The 17464-nt window shown below is 38.3% G+C and overlaps 2 protein-coding genes across 2 annotated transcripts; one reads left to right on the forward strand and one right to left on the reverse strand.

Moving 5' to 3' along the window:
* Positions 1-11: 11 nt before the first annotated feature.
* LOC127433775 (nonsense-mediated mRNA decay factor SMG8-like) lies at positions 12-4184 on the reverse strand. The gene is made up of 4 exons (XM_051685963.1): positions 2624-4184; positions 1579-1724; positions 615-1484; positions 12-485 (listed from the first exon to the last, which is right to left on the reverse strand). Exons 1-4 carry the CDS (start codon positions 4149-4151, stop codon positions 273-275), a joined length of 2757 nt encoding a protein of 918 aa, XP_051541923.1. The 5' UTR covers positions 4152-4184; the 3' UTR covers positions 12-272.
* A 7454-nt stretch (positions 4185-11638) lies between these two features.
* On the forward strand, positions 11639-16639 carry LOC127433891 (ion channel TACAN). The gene is made up of 12 exons (XM_051686203.1): positions 11639-11840; positions 12305-12423; positions 12501-12617; positions 12928-12987; positions 13159-13254; positions 13532-13621; positions 13803-13868; positions 14529-14590; positions 14687-14779; positions 15446-15510; positions 15807-15875; positions 16063-16639. Exons 1-12 carry the CDS (start codon positions 11763-11765, stop codon positions 16171-16173), a joined length of 1026 nt encoding a protein of 341 aa, XP_051542163.1. The 5' UTR covers positions 11639-11762; the 3' UTR covers positions 16174-16639.
* The last annotated feature ends 825 nt before the right edge of the window (positions 16640-17464 follow it).

The following is a 17464-nucleotide window of genomic DNA, read 5'->3' on the forward strand; positions in this document are numbered from 1 at the left end:
ATGAAGTCGAATCAGTTTTCTAATGACATATTTATTGTTTTTTGTGCATCCTACATTTTCTCTAGTTGCAGAAGGTTTTTATTTTTGACATTTCTTTGGCTAATTTGATTGATCAAATTTACACCCTATTTGTAAAATTTAATAATAATAATAAAAAAACAGCCACAGAGAATGAAAAACAGAAGCACAAATAAGGTAAGGCTTATTATCTACTGATAGTCTTTTCTGTATCCTTATCTCAACAGTGAATTTAAGTGCAATGTTTGTTTTTGCTATTGCGGAGTTGAACTAGTTGTGTTGGCACGCAGAGCGCCTCTCAGCACCCTGAAGTTTGCCAGTGGCTGGTTCTCCTTAGGAGGGTAGCAGGGTCCTCGGTCTGTCACGTAGGCATAAGGGAAGCGTAGCACCCAGAGTCCATCAGGGGGCAGCACAACCTCAGGTTGCTCTGGATGGAAAATGGGACATGGCATGGGGCCTGGCTGGACCTGGGAGAGAAGAGAATCAAAGTACTGTAAGTAATGGAGAAAAATGTTGATCATATGGCTCATCAATTTCATAAGGATACTTCAATGTAAATTTTAATTGTATCAGTATTGCACTAATTAACAATGTACCTGTGGGTTAAGAGTAATTTCAAGAGGAGCATCAGGGACCACAACGAAAAGACGAGCCAGCTGAGCATAGTGTGGCTTGATACCTCGACCTTGAGCTGGAGAGGTAATGTACAAAGGCATGTCTGAATTCAAGCATCTGGTTGCAGGTTCCTTTGGCCCACCTTGCCCAAGCACTTTCACTACTTTATCAGGGCCAGAACTAAGGAAGCGGCGCCCTCTGCTGTCCTCATACTCAAAACCAACGAATGCACGAGCGACGTCGTCCCGTCTGCGTCCTCGTCCTATTCCCCCGGCACTGCCACGCTTTCCAGCAGATGCTTTATTTGGGGCTGGCCACGAGGCTGGTCCTCCATCCAGAGGCTCAATCGATCCCACTTCTTCCTCTGACCGGCTACGTATGACAACATCCCATGGCAGGAGAAAAGCGGAGCCAGGGAGAAATCCAGGTTGCTCTAAACCAGTGAGGCTGTTGTAAGCCTTAGCTGGACCAAGTTTAACAAGAGACCAACTTGAGAACTTAGGCAACAGTCCCTTGGGGCAGCCAGAATGAAACATGCCAGGAAGATACTCAACTGTGGAAGGCTGTCTGTCCACTAAGCTTGGTCTCTTCTCCTGTCCTTCTGCTCCATCACCAAATGTTCCAAGGCTGTCAGTAGACTGGCCCAAACTAAGAGCGAGGCTCAGACTTGTGCTATCACCAGGAGTGTGAGTACTAGTCTCTTTCTCCTTTAGACGATCAGCTTCCACTGATGGAGGTACCTCTCCAGGTCTGGGCACCTCATCACTGGCAGGGGCTGGGTCAAGTGTGCTGGCTTGGAACACAGGGAAATGTATCCTCTCCAGCTTACCACAGCATTTCTCCTCAAGCATCTAAATGGCAGAAACAGAAAGAGATGTAAAGCCTAATGTATAAGCAATACGACTCATGCAAACTCTGAAAAAACCTGAAAAAGTAGCTACTGACCTGATAAAAGTCATAGTTGGCAGCTTTGATGTCAAATGGATCTTCTCTGGGGGACTGCTTCCTGCCACAGTTGCAAGAACTTGTTGAACGACCTCTGCTATTGTGGTACATAATAGGTGGGTTGTGGTCCATTTCTGGCTTCTCCCCTAGAATGTGAAAGAGAAGTATATTTAAGCCTCAGAGACCCAGCATAGAAGAATTTCAACATTTATGAAAAATCACAAATGAATGAATATATCACAAATCTCTATGCTTGCTGTTAATTACTACAGAAAATAATTTTGAGTGATCCCAGTCTTGACAGTTATGCGCTTACATTAGAAGTCTATGGGGTACCCCATAATGCCCCATTGATTACCATTGTAATTAGATTTGTCATAGTGTTTTTGTTTTTACAACTGTGGGCTAAGAAATAACTTAAGGAATTAGAGAAATTAAAAAAGAAGGGAATGAAGGAAATACAGAAAAGAGGAAAAGAGTGAAAGGAGTGAAAGAAAGTGAGAATGAATGAAAGAGCATAAGGAAGAAAAAGTTAAAAAAATTCAAAAAATAGAGAAATTAGGAAGAAAAGAGTGAAAGAAAGAATGAGCGAAAGAAAGTAGTAAACAAATAGAGAAAGAAATTAGGAAGAAAAGAGCAAAACAATGAATGAACGAAAGAGTGAAAAAGAAAAAGAAAGGAGCAAAAGAAAGGAAGAATTAGCGAAACAATGAATATGCGAAAGAGAATGAGAAAAATAAAGAAAGAGCAAGAGTAAAAGAAAAGAAAGAGAATGAGCGAAAGAATGAGTGAAAGAAAAAAGGAATGAATGAGCGAAAGAAAGAAAAGAAAGAATGAGCTAAAGACAAATGAATGAGCAAAAGAAAAAGGAATAAGCGAAAGAAAGAAAAAGAATGAGCTAAAGAAAGAGTGAGCAAAAGACAGAAAAAAAGAGCGAAAGACAGAATGAGCAAAAGAAAGAATGAATGAAAGAAAGAATGAATGAGCGAAAGAAAAAGATTTTTCTCTACTTGTCAGACCTATTATAGCCTTTGTGGATCTTTACCTGGCTTTGGCAGCAGATGAAATTTGTGCACGCAGTGCTGATCTGTCAGGCTGCGCTCCTCACAGAGCTGATGTCCATTACTCCAGAATTTGTAGCAATCTTCATGAAGCTGTAAGGCATATCTCTGAAAGGCGACTCCCCTTGCATGCTGGCTGTACACTCTTAATGCCTGTGCCAGCTGGTTCTTATGCACTGTTGTGGTGTAATTATGGGGAAGGTTTGACTGGTACGCACTGTGAGCCAAGGGCAAGGCTTTCTGACACCTGTTTTCCGAGAACTTAGCATCTGCATCAAGAAATCCCTCCAGTACTTTGAGCTGCCCCTGCACCTTGAGTGAGAGCTCCACTGCTTCATCTTCACTGTTCTCCATCATGACCTGATAAAGTCTGTACGCAACATGCACCCATTTGGAATAAGTGGGCAACTCGAAGTGTGAGGGCTGTGGATTGCGACCTACACTGTCATCAAAGCCTTTCTTAGTCAGCACCAGCTCCTCATGCTGCCAAAGAAACTCCTTCAAAGTGCAGTCCACTAACTGCCCCCCTGAAGACAGGCTACTGCTTTCCACATTAAAAGATGGCTGTCTATTAGAGTGGCGCATCTGTTGGTAGCGCCTTTGCCCGGGTACAGGCGTGCCACCTTCATTCTCTCTCAGGATACAGTTGGACCGCAGGTGTCCCAGCAGAGAGCTAATGGGGTCCTCATCTGGTCCTGGCACTACATAAACAAAAGCCTGGTTGGCAGGCACTGTAAATAGACAGTTACTACTTTGGTTGGTAAGTACACGACTTTTTCTGAATATTCTGTATATCTGATCCTCCAGTGCATGCTGTAGCCGCCTTCTAGGGGAGTGTTTTTTGGGTTTATCCCCCCCAGAGCCATCCGTGCCATTCCCACCCATGCCAGAGGAACTGACTCTGAGCGCGCCGTTCATCTGGAACACGAACAGCAGGCGAGGAGGGCACGGCCGACAGTTTAACTTCCATTCTTTTGATACGGGCGAATCTTTGATCGCGGCGCGCATCAGTGGAAGCGCTTTTTGACGTAGCGCGTCCAAAGCGCGAAACATTCTATCGTAAGTAACGTCAAACGAACATGTGGGATGCACCAGCAGAAGAACATGGCACAGCGAGAACAGATACAGCAGTTGCAAACAGTGATCTTTCTCTGCCGCCTTCCAAAACTCATGCGCTTCCGCGTAACCCAAACCCACCGTCAACGACTCACACGCCCGAATAAGCTGGCGATTATCAAAAACAGATGTTAATACCAGATACAGTACATGGTTCTCCTGGCTGTAATACGCCTGGATAGATGCGCCTCCGCCCAGGTTGTCAGTGTCGTCACTCCCGAAGAGAGAGAAAATGTGTTTGTCTGCTAATGTGTTTATAAGAGCATCTTTTGCTGACCCCGGTTGCATTGCACTTTTCCCAAATATGCCCAATACACAAACGCCTTCATCTTTGTCGAGAGCGTCCTCTATTATTTCTGATTGCAAGAGTGCTCCGATGTTCATGGGCACCGCCATCGTGGCTGGATACAGACCAAACAAGTGGGCGGGGTTTGGTGATAAAATTATTTCAGTGAGCACAGGAGAAAAGGGTCCGGGTGGAAACACAAGCACGCACATAACGTTCTGGCTTAAAGGAATGTTCCGTTTTCAGTAAAAGTTAAAGGAATAGTTCACTCAAATTTTTAAATTCTCTCACCTAACCCTAACCCTCATGCCATCTCAGATGTGTATGACTTTCTTTCTTCTGCTGAACAGAAATGAAGATTTTTAGAAGAATGTTGGTCCATACAATGCAAGTGAATGGTGACCAGACCTTTGAAGGTCCAAAACCATATAAGGCAGCATAAAAGTAATCCATATGACTACAATATGATAAGTATGTACACATACACATATTTATATACATATAGCCCACATGTGCATGATATGTGGTATAACAACCCAAAACAGGACTCAACTATATTGAATGTTACTCACAAAGGGGCCGTTAGTGTGGCATGAGTCCCAGGCAGCTACTTGCTCTTTCTGACACAGCGTCGACTGCTGCCGTTTCTCTTCCTCCACCACCACTGAAAAACTCTGATCAGGCCCTGCAGACAAATCGTATGCAAAACAGTATGGAGCAAGAAAACCAGATGCATGCAACATTATGTTCGCTAAACCAAGACTTGTGCACACTCTGCACTTTTTCGGATATTTAAAATATTCTAATTATATCAAATGTTTAAAACAGCACTAATATTTTTCATGCACTAAGATAACGATAAGTAACTAGTGGTAACAACTTACCCTGAATCCAGCCATATCAGCTGCTGCTGACATCTCTATGCCCACACCCACTCTGACCTTCACTTCACACAAACATCAACACCTCCTGCAACCCCCCTCCTCCCCCCTCCTGTTACTTAACCTGCACTTAAGATCTGTGAAGAGGAGGTGTGCCGTGTCTTCCGCAAACCAATGACAAGGAAAGCACAGGGCCCAAACGGTGTTTCACCCAATTGTCTAAAATCCTGTGCTGGCCAGCTGGCCCCCATCTTCACACAGATCTTCAATAGATCACTGGAGCAGTGCGAAGTTCCCTGCTGTTTCAAATGCTCCACCATCATTCCTGTCCCAAAGAAACCCAAAATCACAGGACTCAGTGACTAAAGACATGTCGCTCTGACGTCTGTGGTCATGAAGTCATTTGAAAGACTGCTGTTGGCCCACCTGAAGGACATTACTGGACCCTCTCTGGATCCCCTTCAGTTTGCTTATCGAGCAAACAGGTCTGTGGATGATGCAGTCAACATGGGATTGCATCATATCCTGCAACCTCTGGACAGACCAGGGACATATGCAAGGATTCTTTTTGTGGACTTCAGTTCGGCTTTCAACACCATCATCCCAGCTATTCTCCAGACAAAATTACACCAACTCTCTGTTCCCACATCTGTCTGTCATTGGATCACCAGCTTTCTGATGGACAGGCAGCAGCTAGTGAGACTGGGGGAATTCACTTCCAGCACCTGTACGATCAGCACTGGTGCCCCCCAGGGATGTGTGCTCTTCCCACTACTCTTCTCCCTGAACACAAATGACTGCATCATCAAGGACCCCTCTGTCAAGCTCCAGAAGTTTGCAGACAACACTACTATCATCTGCCTCATCCACGATGATGATGAGTCTGTATACAGAAGGGAGGTTGAACTGCTGGCTCACTGGTGCAGTCAAAACAACCTGGAGCTGAACATGCTCAAAACAGTGGAGATTATAGTGGACATTAGGAGGAATACCAAAACATTGACCCCGCTCACAATTCTAAACAGCACTGTGGCAGCAGTGGAGTCATTCAGGTTCCTGGGCACTACCATCTCACAAGACCTGAAGTGGGACACCTACATTGACTAATTGAAAAAGGCCCAGCAGAGGTTGTACTTCCTTCGCCAGCTGAGGAAGTTCAACCTGCCACAGGCACTGCTGATACAGTTCTACTCAGCAGTCATTGAGTCTGTCCTCTGCACTTCAATAATTGTCTGGTTTGATTCAGCTATGAAATCATCAGAAGACTACAAAGGACAGTTTGGACTGCTGAGAGGATTATTGGTTGCCCCCTGCCCTCCCTTCAAGAACTGTACACTTACAGAGTGAGGAAAAGGGCAGGAAAAAGCACTCTGGACCCCACTCACCCAGCCCACTTCCTTTTTGAACTGTTGCCTTCTGGACAGTGCAACAGAGCACTGAGCACCAGAACCATCAGGCACAGGAACAGTTTTTTCCCTCAGGCTATCCATCTCTAAAACTGCCCTATTGATTAATAATTATGTGCAATACACAGCTTAGTCTATTTATATTCATCCAACAAATCCTACCTCTTCTGCCATACATTCCCTTGCATCTATATATATATATATATATATATATATATATATATATATATATATATATATATATATATATATATATGTATATATATGTATATATTGGAATATATTGTTTTATTGCTTTATTGTGTATTTCTATATATACTTATATTTTATTCACTTTTTATTTTTATTCTATTTTTTTTTAATTATTATCTCTGCCGTGTCGTTGCATTGTTTGAGCACTGGAAGGACAAATTCCTTGTATGTGTAAGCATACTTGGCAATAAAGCTCATTCTGATTCTGATTCTGATTTTGAAAATCGTTCCGCAGAGTTTACTAACCAATAGGAGCGCAGATGAAGTGCAGAGGGGCGGGACTTCAAAATTGATTGACTTCAAAATTGATCTGGGGTGGAGCTCTCTCCACCAATCAAGACTGTTTTTGTTTGTTACCATGATAGCAAAGTAAACAAATGCTCGCTGAGAACATTGACAGTTACAGTACACTAAATAAGAACTTATATCGCAAAACCACAAGTAAAATAAACATTATTGTAAGTCAAGGCATTATAAACGTTAGTATCTAAGCAAATACATTTGTGTTCAAGAGACATAGAGGGAACCACAGTGGTTGCAATGGCTGGAAAAGTTCTATGTGAAGCAACACAACTGTACAACCTCCTTAATCAATAAACTCATCTATCAAGGCTTGCAGAGAGCAACTATCTTAGTATGACTGGTATGAGTTAGAGGGTCATTCATCTTATTTCCTGTCAAACCAACTGCACATTGTGTATATATGTGTTCAATAATAATTCTACGACCACAAAAATGACAGGATGCATGTTAAGAATGATGGATGACTACCACCCCTGGAGTCACAAGTTCAAATCCAGGGTGTGCTGAGTGAATCCAGCCAGGTCTCCTAAGCAACCAAATTGGTCCAGTTGCTAGGGAGGGTAGAGTCAACTGGGGTAACATCCTCGTGATCGCTATAATGTGTTGTTCTCGCTCTGGGTGGGGTGCATGGTGAGTTGTGCGTGGATGTCGCAGAGAATGGCATGGGCCTCCACACGCGCTATGTCTCCGAGATAACACACTCGACAAGCCAATAAAAAGATGCACGGATTGATGGTCTCAGATGCGGAGGCAACTGAAACTTGTCCTCCGCCACCCAGACTGAGGCGAGTCACTACACCACCACGAGAACTTAGAGCGCATTGGGAATTGGGCATTCCAAATTGGGGAGAAAATGGGAGAAAAAAACAAATAAAAAAAAATATATAAAAAGAATGATGGATCAGCCATATTTGTGGTTGACACAGAGAAATGACAGCGTCCATGGAAATGTATTAGCACACCTGTGCATTTGGTTTTTGTTCTGTTGATATTTCAGTTTTTATTTTATTTTATTTTTTTATAATTATTGATAAAAGCATCATCAACAATAATCGTTGTTTGTTTTTCTTCAGATGCCCGTCCAGCAGAAGCATATTACTTAAGCCACTTCATTACTGCCAGAAATGCAAAATGGGTTTGTTTCAGTTTTATGTGTTTATTCATTAAATAAAATTCATTTCTGATTGTGGATTGTTTGTTTCATTTTGGTAAGTTGTAGTATCCTTCAAAATTATATATCTATAAAACATAATTTTTCCCGTTTTGCTCAATAATTTCAAAGGATTCTGAAGTTATACCCATGGTTGTTGAGGTTGAAAGTGTGAGATACAACATTGTATATGATAGCAGCACTGAATCTTTGTTTGATTCATGTAAGACACCAGCACACTTTTTCTAGCATGATATGAAGTCTGCTATAATTGCTGTTACACTGATGGGAGTAATATTTACAGGTCCGGCCACAGACTGTGCAGACAGCTCAACCCTTTCCTAAGAACACAAAACAATCCTTTATACAATTAGGGTATTTCTATTTATAGATCATTCTTAAACTGTTGCTGTTGCTCTTGCTGTTTATAAATATATTAAACCATTAATCATTCTAAAAATACATATATTTAAAGGAATTGGAGAGCTTGGAGCACTATCCTGTAGAAATCTTCCCAGGCCAGCTTTACATGGGTGATAATAGGCAGCCAACAAATCCTCAAATCCTCAAAGATCTGAAACTGAGTGCACTTGTCAATCTCTCTCAATATGTAGGCATATAATTTGTTGCCAATTTTGTTATGGACCTGTCTACTTGTTTTTCACACTAGGTTTAAAAAAGGCAAACTGCACTGTCCTACACATCCGAACTGCAGATTTGTTAACATCATTTGAGTGAATGTGTGTTTTCATTGGTAAGTACTGTAACATATTGAACACTGAAAGGTGGTTGAACAGTAATTTAAAGCAGAAAACAAAACTTATTCATGATATTCAATATACAATTGAGCCAGGGGTGTAAAAGTACTCAGAAATTATACTTAAGTGAAAGTATGGATACTGAGTGAAAATTTTACTCAATTAAAAGTCCAAATATATAGCCAAAAACATACTTGAATGAAAGTAAAAACTTATTCACATGAAATTGTACTTAAGAATTAAAAAAGTCAAAGTAACTTTTTACCTAGCTAGAATGAAATCAAGAGAGGAGATTGTGTGAGAGAGGATGTTGTTAAATTCGATTGGTTTGTTAAGTCACCTTATTTCTCCCCCAATGACATTTGTAACCTGGTCAAAGAATCATTTTACAATAACTGCATTTTTGCAAAATGATTTTTATGTGCCCTTTTATACGTAATACGGCCATTTTCTGGTAGAATGAACACTAGAGGCGCTAAAACAATGACTTTTAACCCCTTTCACACAAATCACGAGTAAAATGGCAGATTATCAGTTCATAAACACTTACTTTTCGCTCTGTTCCTCATACAATTCTATCTAATGACATATAAAAACTTTTACTATAGCGCATGACTCATTTTAACATTTGCATTACATAACCAACTACATTAACAAGCTTGTTTAAGTGTGATCAAATTCCATGGTAGCTCAACTGATAGAGTTTTCCCATATGTGATACAAAGGACTGAGGTACGAGTCCTGAAGAGCACGCGAGTCAACACGTGAGACAAAAGTGTCATAGATGCACCACAAAATGACATGGTTGCTTCAGAAATGTTTTATGTCATATTGGCTTTTTATAACACTGTCAGTTAGATTTAGGTTTAAGGTTTAGGGTTGGGAGGTAGGTTTTGTTGATTTATATCTTGATAGAACATTAACCTTAAAAACTTCATCTGTTCGGGAGATAATTTCACTCGCTTTTAGCACCACACAGTGGACATTCCCTTTGGTACTGCCCTGAGATGTATAATGAACCAAATAATTTTATTTAGCAAAAACATTGCCACAGTCACGCAATGTTCGTTGCATGGAAGAAGGCACTCACGAATTACGATGTCATAGCACCCAGCCCCTTGAGACATAGAGAAAGATAAAAAAAAATCCGAATCCGAAATTCTGCCTCTGCAGATGGTTGGAGCTCCACACAGCCACTGTGCGACACTGCATTTGAAATGACTGACCTTAGGTCTGTCATCTATCCTTTGTCGGATGCAGTGAAAACTTTTTACCACTGAATATTTCATAAGGCATGGAATCATATTCAGCAATGCAATGCCAACATGAGACCAATTCGAGGATTTGTGCAGCAACTCTCTGACTGGGAACTTTAGATTCTTGGGCAGAGAGTGACAGATATTGCAGAGCCCAACTACTAACAACAATCAAACTTAAAGGAATGTTCCAGGTGCAATACAAGTTAAGCTCAATCGACAGCATTTGTGGCATAATGCTGATTACCTCCTTTTCTTTAAAAAAAGCAAAAATCGAAGTTACAGTGAGGCACTTACAATGGAAGTCAATGGGGCCAATTTTTGGAGGGTTTAAAGGCAGAAATTTGAAGCTAATAATTTTATACAAGCACTTACATTAATACTTCTGTTAAAACTCATGTATTATTTGAGCTGTAAAGTTTTTAAATCATCATTTTTCAGTCGCTTTTGGGTTTGTTAACATTTCATCGTCATGGCAATGGAGTTGTAAAATTGGCTCTAACTTTACACAGAAAAGGTTTGTAAGTGATTTTATCGCAATAAAATCATGTTAACATGCATATTGTGTATGTCTTGTGGCTACACTTTAGAAACACTGAGTATTTTAACATTTAAGGATTGGCCCCACTCACTTCCTTTGTTAGTGCCTCACTGGAACCCAGATTTTTTTTTGTTTTGTTTTTGTTTTTTTTTTAAAGAAAAGGATGGGCAAGTCAAAATACATTTTTGCAGTAATCAACATTATGCCACAAATGCTGCCATACATTTATATTTATAAATTAATATATACAGAACATTAATATTAAAAGGGAGTAATTAATTAATTAATTAATTAATTACTGAGAGAACAGTAAACTTATACAGACAGTGGCAGAAAGTGCAAACAAGTGTTAAACTGTCAAATAGTAGCAACAGGAACATTTGAACTGTACAAAAATAGTAGTCTGAGATAATGTATGGCACTAAAAATAGCAATCCTAAAGTGTATTTCAAAAGACATCCACGGCATTCACATTTGTTTCCCCACATTCTTTGACACATACTGTATGTTTCTTTATTGATTGGAATTTGTTTAATAATTACATTTTTCTTTCTTTTTTAAAATGTTTTTTTTTTTTTTTTTCTTTTTACTAAATGTAAAAAATTTGATCAAAACATTGTGAACTGAATCATGAATAAGTGAAAGTCAAGAGTCATTCTCAGGACCATCAAAGATTTATTGGTATAACTGTAAAGGATTACATGCTGCTAAAGATTCATGTACTTGCCTAGTGGTGTAAATAACACCGGTAAAAAAAGAAAAAAAGAAAAAGTGCAACTTATAGACTTATAGGTTAAGACTTTACAAAGTGCATGAATATTGTAATTTTAATAAATGTATTGACAATTTATCATTCATGATATAACACGAGATTATTGACCTCAACAGGATTTATTTGGTGCCCCTAATCGCCCTTTTTTGGCAGTTCACCATTTGTGTGGGGGGAATGAGTGGGTTAACAACGCCAAAGCGGCTATGACGTATGCTCACGGGGAGGGGCGTTACGGTGTCTGGTTGTCTCTGATTGGCTACGCGAGTTGTGAAGCCGCCTTCACATGACAGGCGTCTATCAAGATAGCGAGCTAGTTGGCCACTCATTCAGCGGTAGATTAAACTGTTATACCCTACACAGTTATCCGGGAACACTACATTTCATCAAATACACTCTCTGGAAATGTTATTTAATCCGACCGGGTTGGCCGAATGTTTACAAGAATGGCAGGATCTGGAAAAAGACTATCAACAGGTCCAGGTGAACGGTCTTTCTCCATTGCTAATCATAATAGCACGACAGACGGCACTAAACAATTGAGATGTTTACTTAACACGTCTTTCATATACATTATGAGCATTTTATATATCTACATAACGGAATGTCGTTCTCCACTATATATAATTCATAGCTGATTAAGCTTTACGGAACATCAGCTGCTTAGCGATTTAATCCTTGCCAAGTACCACAGTAGTGCAATCAATCAGAAAGCAGTTATTTCTAGTTAATTACCACACACACACACACACACACACACACACACACATAGTAATTAACTAGAAATAACTGATTTCTGTTACTAATGTGGTGCTTGTGGTATACCAATTATATATATCATATATAATATTTCATTGTATGAAGATGTATTATATTATACAATAAGTATTATTGTATTATGCAATATCTCTATATAATATGTTTAAAAATGTATATGTTTTGTACAGGAAACACATCGACTCTACAAACAGAAGCTGGAGGAAGTTTCGAAGTTGCAGGACAGCTGTTCCTCTTCGATCGCACGTCAGAGGAAAAAGTTAAAGGATCTCTCCAAATCCCTGGAAGAGTCAGTCATGATTTATATGTGCCATTTATATGTGTTGTAGACGTGCAATTTATATTCAAGCTGTTTTTCTCATTTAGATGCAAATCGATAGTGAATCCAGATGATGTCAATAAAATAGACGGCATCCAAGAATCCATAAGAGAAAGAGCAAATGTCTTTTTTGAGATGGAGGCCTTTCTGCCAAAGAAGAACGGGTAATGCAAATAAGAGATATCTGGTTTCTTTACTGCCACTCCCTTCTATGGTTTATGGTTTTTATGGTTCAAAGCAGGTTTTTGAACGTCAGCTCTGTCTTTTCTATTACAATGCTTAGAGCAAAATGCTGTAGATTAAAAATGGTAAAGATGAAAAAATTCCAATAATAATTGAGTGAGTAATATCAGTTAATTATTAAGCGAATAATAATGTGTTTGGTCTTAAAATCTACTATTATTTTACAGATTGTTCCAGCACAGACATGATACTTATGCTAACATGAAATGCTTTACCCTATTCCTCTTCCAGGATATACCTTAGTCTTGTTCTTGGAAATGTGAACGTTACACTCCTTAACAAGCAGTCCAAGTAAGTTCTTACAACCCTGATAAGAATACAATCCTCTTTTATTAAGTATTAATTAAGTTGTAACATGGACACCTTAATGACTCCTTTGTATAATGTGAATAGGTCATTAATTTGTGTGACTCTATCTGGATCAGAAGGCCTATTTTCTGTTTCTGTTTCTCCATTGTACAGGTTTGCCTATAAAGATGAGTATGAGAAGTTCAAACTGTACTTGACCGTACTGCTCTTATTGTTCTCATTCACCTGTCGGTTTTTGGTCAGCTACAGGTATGGTGTTTATTCCTCAGAACACTAACATTAGCTCGCAGATACTGTTTGAATGATTTCAAAATGTTTATGGACTGAGTTAGCCTTTTAAGTGAGCTCATATTTCTATGGAACTCTTATTGCAAATATAGTTGGTTATAGCAATATATTGGTCCCTCAAAGAAGTGTAGGAAAGTCAACAGCATCGCTGTATGTTACACTGCTTAAAAAATAATTGCCATAGAGAAATTGTGTTTTCTATCTGCTAAACCTCGCTTTGCCCTCTTGTGTTTTTCAGGGTTGTAGATGCGCTTTTCAACTTCCTGCTGGTGTGGTATTATTGCACATTGACGATAAGAGAGAGCATCCTCATTAATAACGGCTCTAAGTGAGAATAAATTATTATGTCATATTTAATTCTTGCATTGTATTACTTTTGACTACTGTATGTTTAATTATAGATTTTATTGACATGACAAACTATACTGAGAAAATTATATTGACTTTTATCATTAATCTTTACCTGATATTCACAGTGCAGTGTTTTTACATGTTTGGTTTTGTTTTAGGATCAAGGGCTGGTGGGTGTTTCAACACTATGTCTCAACTTTTCTCTCTGGAGTAATGTTGACCTGGTATGTACAAATAACTCAGTCTCTCTTAAAGGAATATTTCACCCAAAAATGAAAATTCTCTCATCATTTACTCACCCTCATGCTATCCCAGATGTGTATGACTTTCTTTTTTTCTGCAGAACACAAATTAAGACTTTTAGAAGAATATCTCAGCCCTGAAACAGATCAATATTTAAGTCCTTTTTTAATCATAAATCTTCACTTTTACATTCTTTCACATTTTGAAAGTGAAAGTGGAGAGTTATGGAAAAAAAGGACTTAAATATTGATCTGTTTCAGGAAAGAAAGAAAGTCACAAACACCTGGGATTGCAGGAGGATGAGTAAATGATGAGAGAATTTTCATTTTTGGGTGAACTATACCTTTAAACTCTTTGAGGATGTTATTACAGTATTATACCGTTGAATTTGCGGGTATTTCAAAAATATATATTTGAGTATTATTGTGGTGTGTCTCTATAAGTATTACTTAAATGAGAGTACTTCGAATTAATGTTTAAAATGAAATATTTGAAAGTAAGAAAACCCTTTTGGCAGATATCTTTGGAAAAGGAATGACAGAAATTAAGTGTGGGGGAGAGAAGGCATGTTGAGAAAGTGAAGGAGAATTAAAAGCAATGTGTAAATGTCTGGTATACGTCAACTTATATCTGTCTCGCAGGCCTGATGGTGAACTCTACCAGATGTTTAGAAATCAGTTCTTGTCCTACTCCATGTATATAAGTAAGATCATAACTACTCAGAATTGAAGTCTTTCTGTTATATGCAAGCATTTGCAATTTTTATTCATTTATTGTGTAATGTATTGTTTTCATTCAGATTTTGTTCAGTTTCTGCAGTATTACTACCAAAGTGGCTGCCTTTATAGACTTAGAGCACTTGGAGAAAGACACAACATGGACCTCACAGTTGGTGGGTAGTCTTGTTGTTTTCTTGTCCTTTTGCCCTTATTATGTTTCAGATGTATCAGCCAGTACTGATACATTGTTTTCATGTGTATATACATTACCGGTCAAAAGTTTTGAAACACTTGACTGAAATGTTTCTCATGATCTTAAAAATCTTTTGATCTGAAGGCGTATACTTAAATGTTTGAAATTTGTTTTGTAGACAAAAATATAATTGTGCCACCAGATTAATTTAATTCATTATAAAACTAAAATCGAATAAAAAAAAAAAAATTCTTATTTATTTTTTTTTTTTAATTGATGACTTGGACCAAATAATTAAGAAAAGCAGCCAATAAGTGCCCAACATAGATGGGAACTCCTTCAATACTGTTTAAAAAGCATCCCAGGGTGATACCTCAAGAATTTGGTTGAGAAAATGTCAAGAGTACATTTCTGAAAATTCTAGGCAAAGGGTGACTACTTTGAAGATGCTAAAATATAACACAGTTTTGATTTATTTTCGATTTATTTTGGAGTCACAACATAATTCCCATAGTTCCATTTATGTTATTCCATAGTTTTAATGATTTTACTATTATTCTAAAATGTGAAGAAAAAAAATTATAATAAAGAATGAGTAAGTGTTTCAAAACTTTTGACCGGTAGTGTACTTGTGCTTTGTGATCAGAGGGGTTTCAGTCCTGGATGTGGAGGGGTCTGACCTTTCTCCTGCCTTTCCTTTTCTTGGGCCATGTAAGTTTGCTGCTAGTTTTGTTAACCTTGTGCAATTTAGCAATAAATGCATTAATATTGGGCAACCAGCTCTTTTGTATGGGTCTCATTGTGTTAAAGGCTTTGGCTGATGGCACAGATGAAGAATCAAATTTGATTGAGAACTGGTGGCCATTATGAAGGTTTTAGGTAGATAGATGGATAGCTGGGTGGATAGCCATACACCTAAAAGAGGAAAGTCAGAAAAGTTCTGATGTAATATTGTGAAATTGTTTGTATGATGTGGATGTAATAATGGTCTTTTATTGTATGTCCAGTTTTTCCAGCTGTATAATGGAATTACACTCTTCCAAATGGCCCAGCTTCCAGAATGGAAAGAGTGGCAGGTCAGTGTTTCAAAATAACTAAGAATATTTACATGTGGATTATGTGTTCACTAGATAAAAACATATATTTTTTTGTATACAGTATGTTAATTAATGTATATGTTTATGTAAAAAAAAATATTTTTTTTCTTTTGTGGTTATGTTAGTTTGTTCCATGGTGATTTGAAATATTTTTTATTCTTCTCAGGTTCTCATGTGTGGTTCAACTTTCCTTGTTTTGTTCATGGGAAACTTCTTCACCACTCTTGGTGCTGTTTATCACAAATACATGGATCAGGACAAGACCAAAGCTTTATGAACTCAGCAAATAGCTCTAAACTCTTTGTCAAAGCATGTTATGTTTTATATGAATGCTTTTTTTTTTTTTTTTTCATTCCAGCAAATTTGAAATGTTTGTGTTATTAATGTTGTAAAATGTTCTTAGGGTTTGTTCTCTGTGGTTGAACCGCACAAAGTGATAATTACACTAAATGCGTCACAAAGCAAAAGGGATGAAATGTCTTTGCCATAAACTTTATTTAATGCAGGGCTTGATGTTAAGGATTGTCCAAAGGACAAGCACATGACAAGTAAATTGGTCATTCACTTGTCCGGGTAAAAAAAGTTACTGAAAAATATTTTTTTTTCAGCTGTGTAAATATAATTTATTTCAGAAGCAATATTCTCTTCAATATTCTTAACAATCATGTACCAACTTACATTAACATTGTTTTTCTTGGCAAATCAAATACTTAAACAGGACATTAAAAGGATAGTTAAAATTCTGTCACGATTACTCAATTTAAATGAAATACAAAGGCAGAATGTTAGCCCCAGTCACCATTCAATTTCATTAATCTTTTTTCCATAAAATGAAAGTGAATGGTGACTGAGACTACAATTCTGCCTGACATTTCCTTTTGTGGTCCAAGGATGAAAGAATAAATGCCATATGTGTTTGCGATACATTAGGTGAGTAAGTTATGACAGTATTTACATTTTTGGGTCAACTATCCCTTTAAGAGTTCAAGACAATGCTCACCAGATTGAAGTTGATAAAATGCACCAAAAATTAAAAGATGAAATCCTAAAAGAGGGTACCTTGCTGCTAAATCAGTTATGATGTTTCTGAATATATATATATATATATATATATATATATATATATATATATATATACACACACACACACACACACACACACACACACACACACACACACACACACACACACACACACACCGATCAGCCACAACATTAAAACTACCTGCCTGATATTGTGTAGGTCCCCCTCGTGCCGCCAAAACAGCACCAACCCTCATCTCAGAATAGCTATTCTTCTCGCCACAAATGTACAGAGGGGTTATCTGAGTTACTGTAGACTTTGTCAGTTCAAACCAGTCTGGCCATTCTCTGTTGACCTCTCTCATCAACAAGGCATTTCCATCCACAGAACTGCCCCTCACTGGATGTTTTTTGTTTGTGGCACCATTCGGAGTAAATTCTATAGACTGTTGTGCATGAAAATCCCAGGAGATCAGCAGTTACAGAAACCATCTGCCAGCCCATCTGTTGAAAGATATTTGATTCATTAAATGAAGCTTAACATT

Source organism: Myxocyprinus asiaticus, chromosome 43 (assembly GCF_019703515.2).
Source record: "Myxocyprinus asiaticus isolate MX2 ecotype Aquarium Trade chromosome 43, UBuf_Myxa_2, whole genome shotgun sequence".
Taxonomy (NCBI): Eukaryota; Metazoa; Chordata; class Actinopteri; order Cypriniformes; family Catostomidae; genus Myxocyprinus; species Myxocyprinus asiaticus.

Bases quoted from the DNA above. Each gene is read 5' to 3' on its own strand.
- LOC127433891 (XM_051686203.1), top strand. From the start codon at position 11,763: ATGTTATTTAATCCGACCGGGTTGGCCGAATGTTTACAAGAATGGCAG. The intron at 13,622-13,802 runs GTGAGAATAAAT...GTTTTGTTTTAG, and splicing joins CTCATTAATAACGGCTCTAA to GATCAAGGGCTGGTGGGTGT. The intron at 15,511-15,806 runs GTAAGTTTGCTG...TTGTATGTCCAG, and splicing joins CTTTCCTTTTCTTGGGCCAT to TTTTTCCAGCTGTATAATGG.
- LOC127433775 (XM_051685963.1), bottom strand. From the start codon at position 4,151: ATGGCGGTGCCCATGAACATCGGAGCACTCTTGCAATCAGAAATAATA. The intron at 1,725-2,623 runs GTAAAGATCCAC...TTCACATTCTAG, and splicing joins TCATCTGCTGCCAAAGCCAG to GGGAGAAGCCAGAAATGGAC. The intron at 486-614 runs GTACATTGTTAA...CTTCTCTCCCAG, and splicing joins AAATTACTCTTAACCCACAG to GTCCAGCCAGGCCCCATGCC.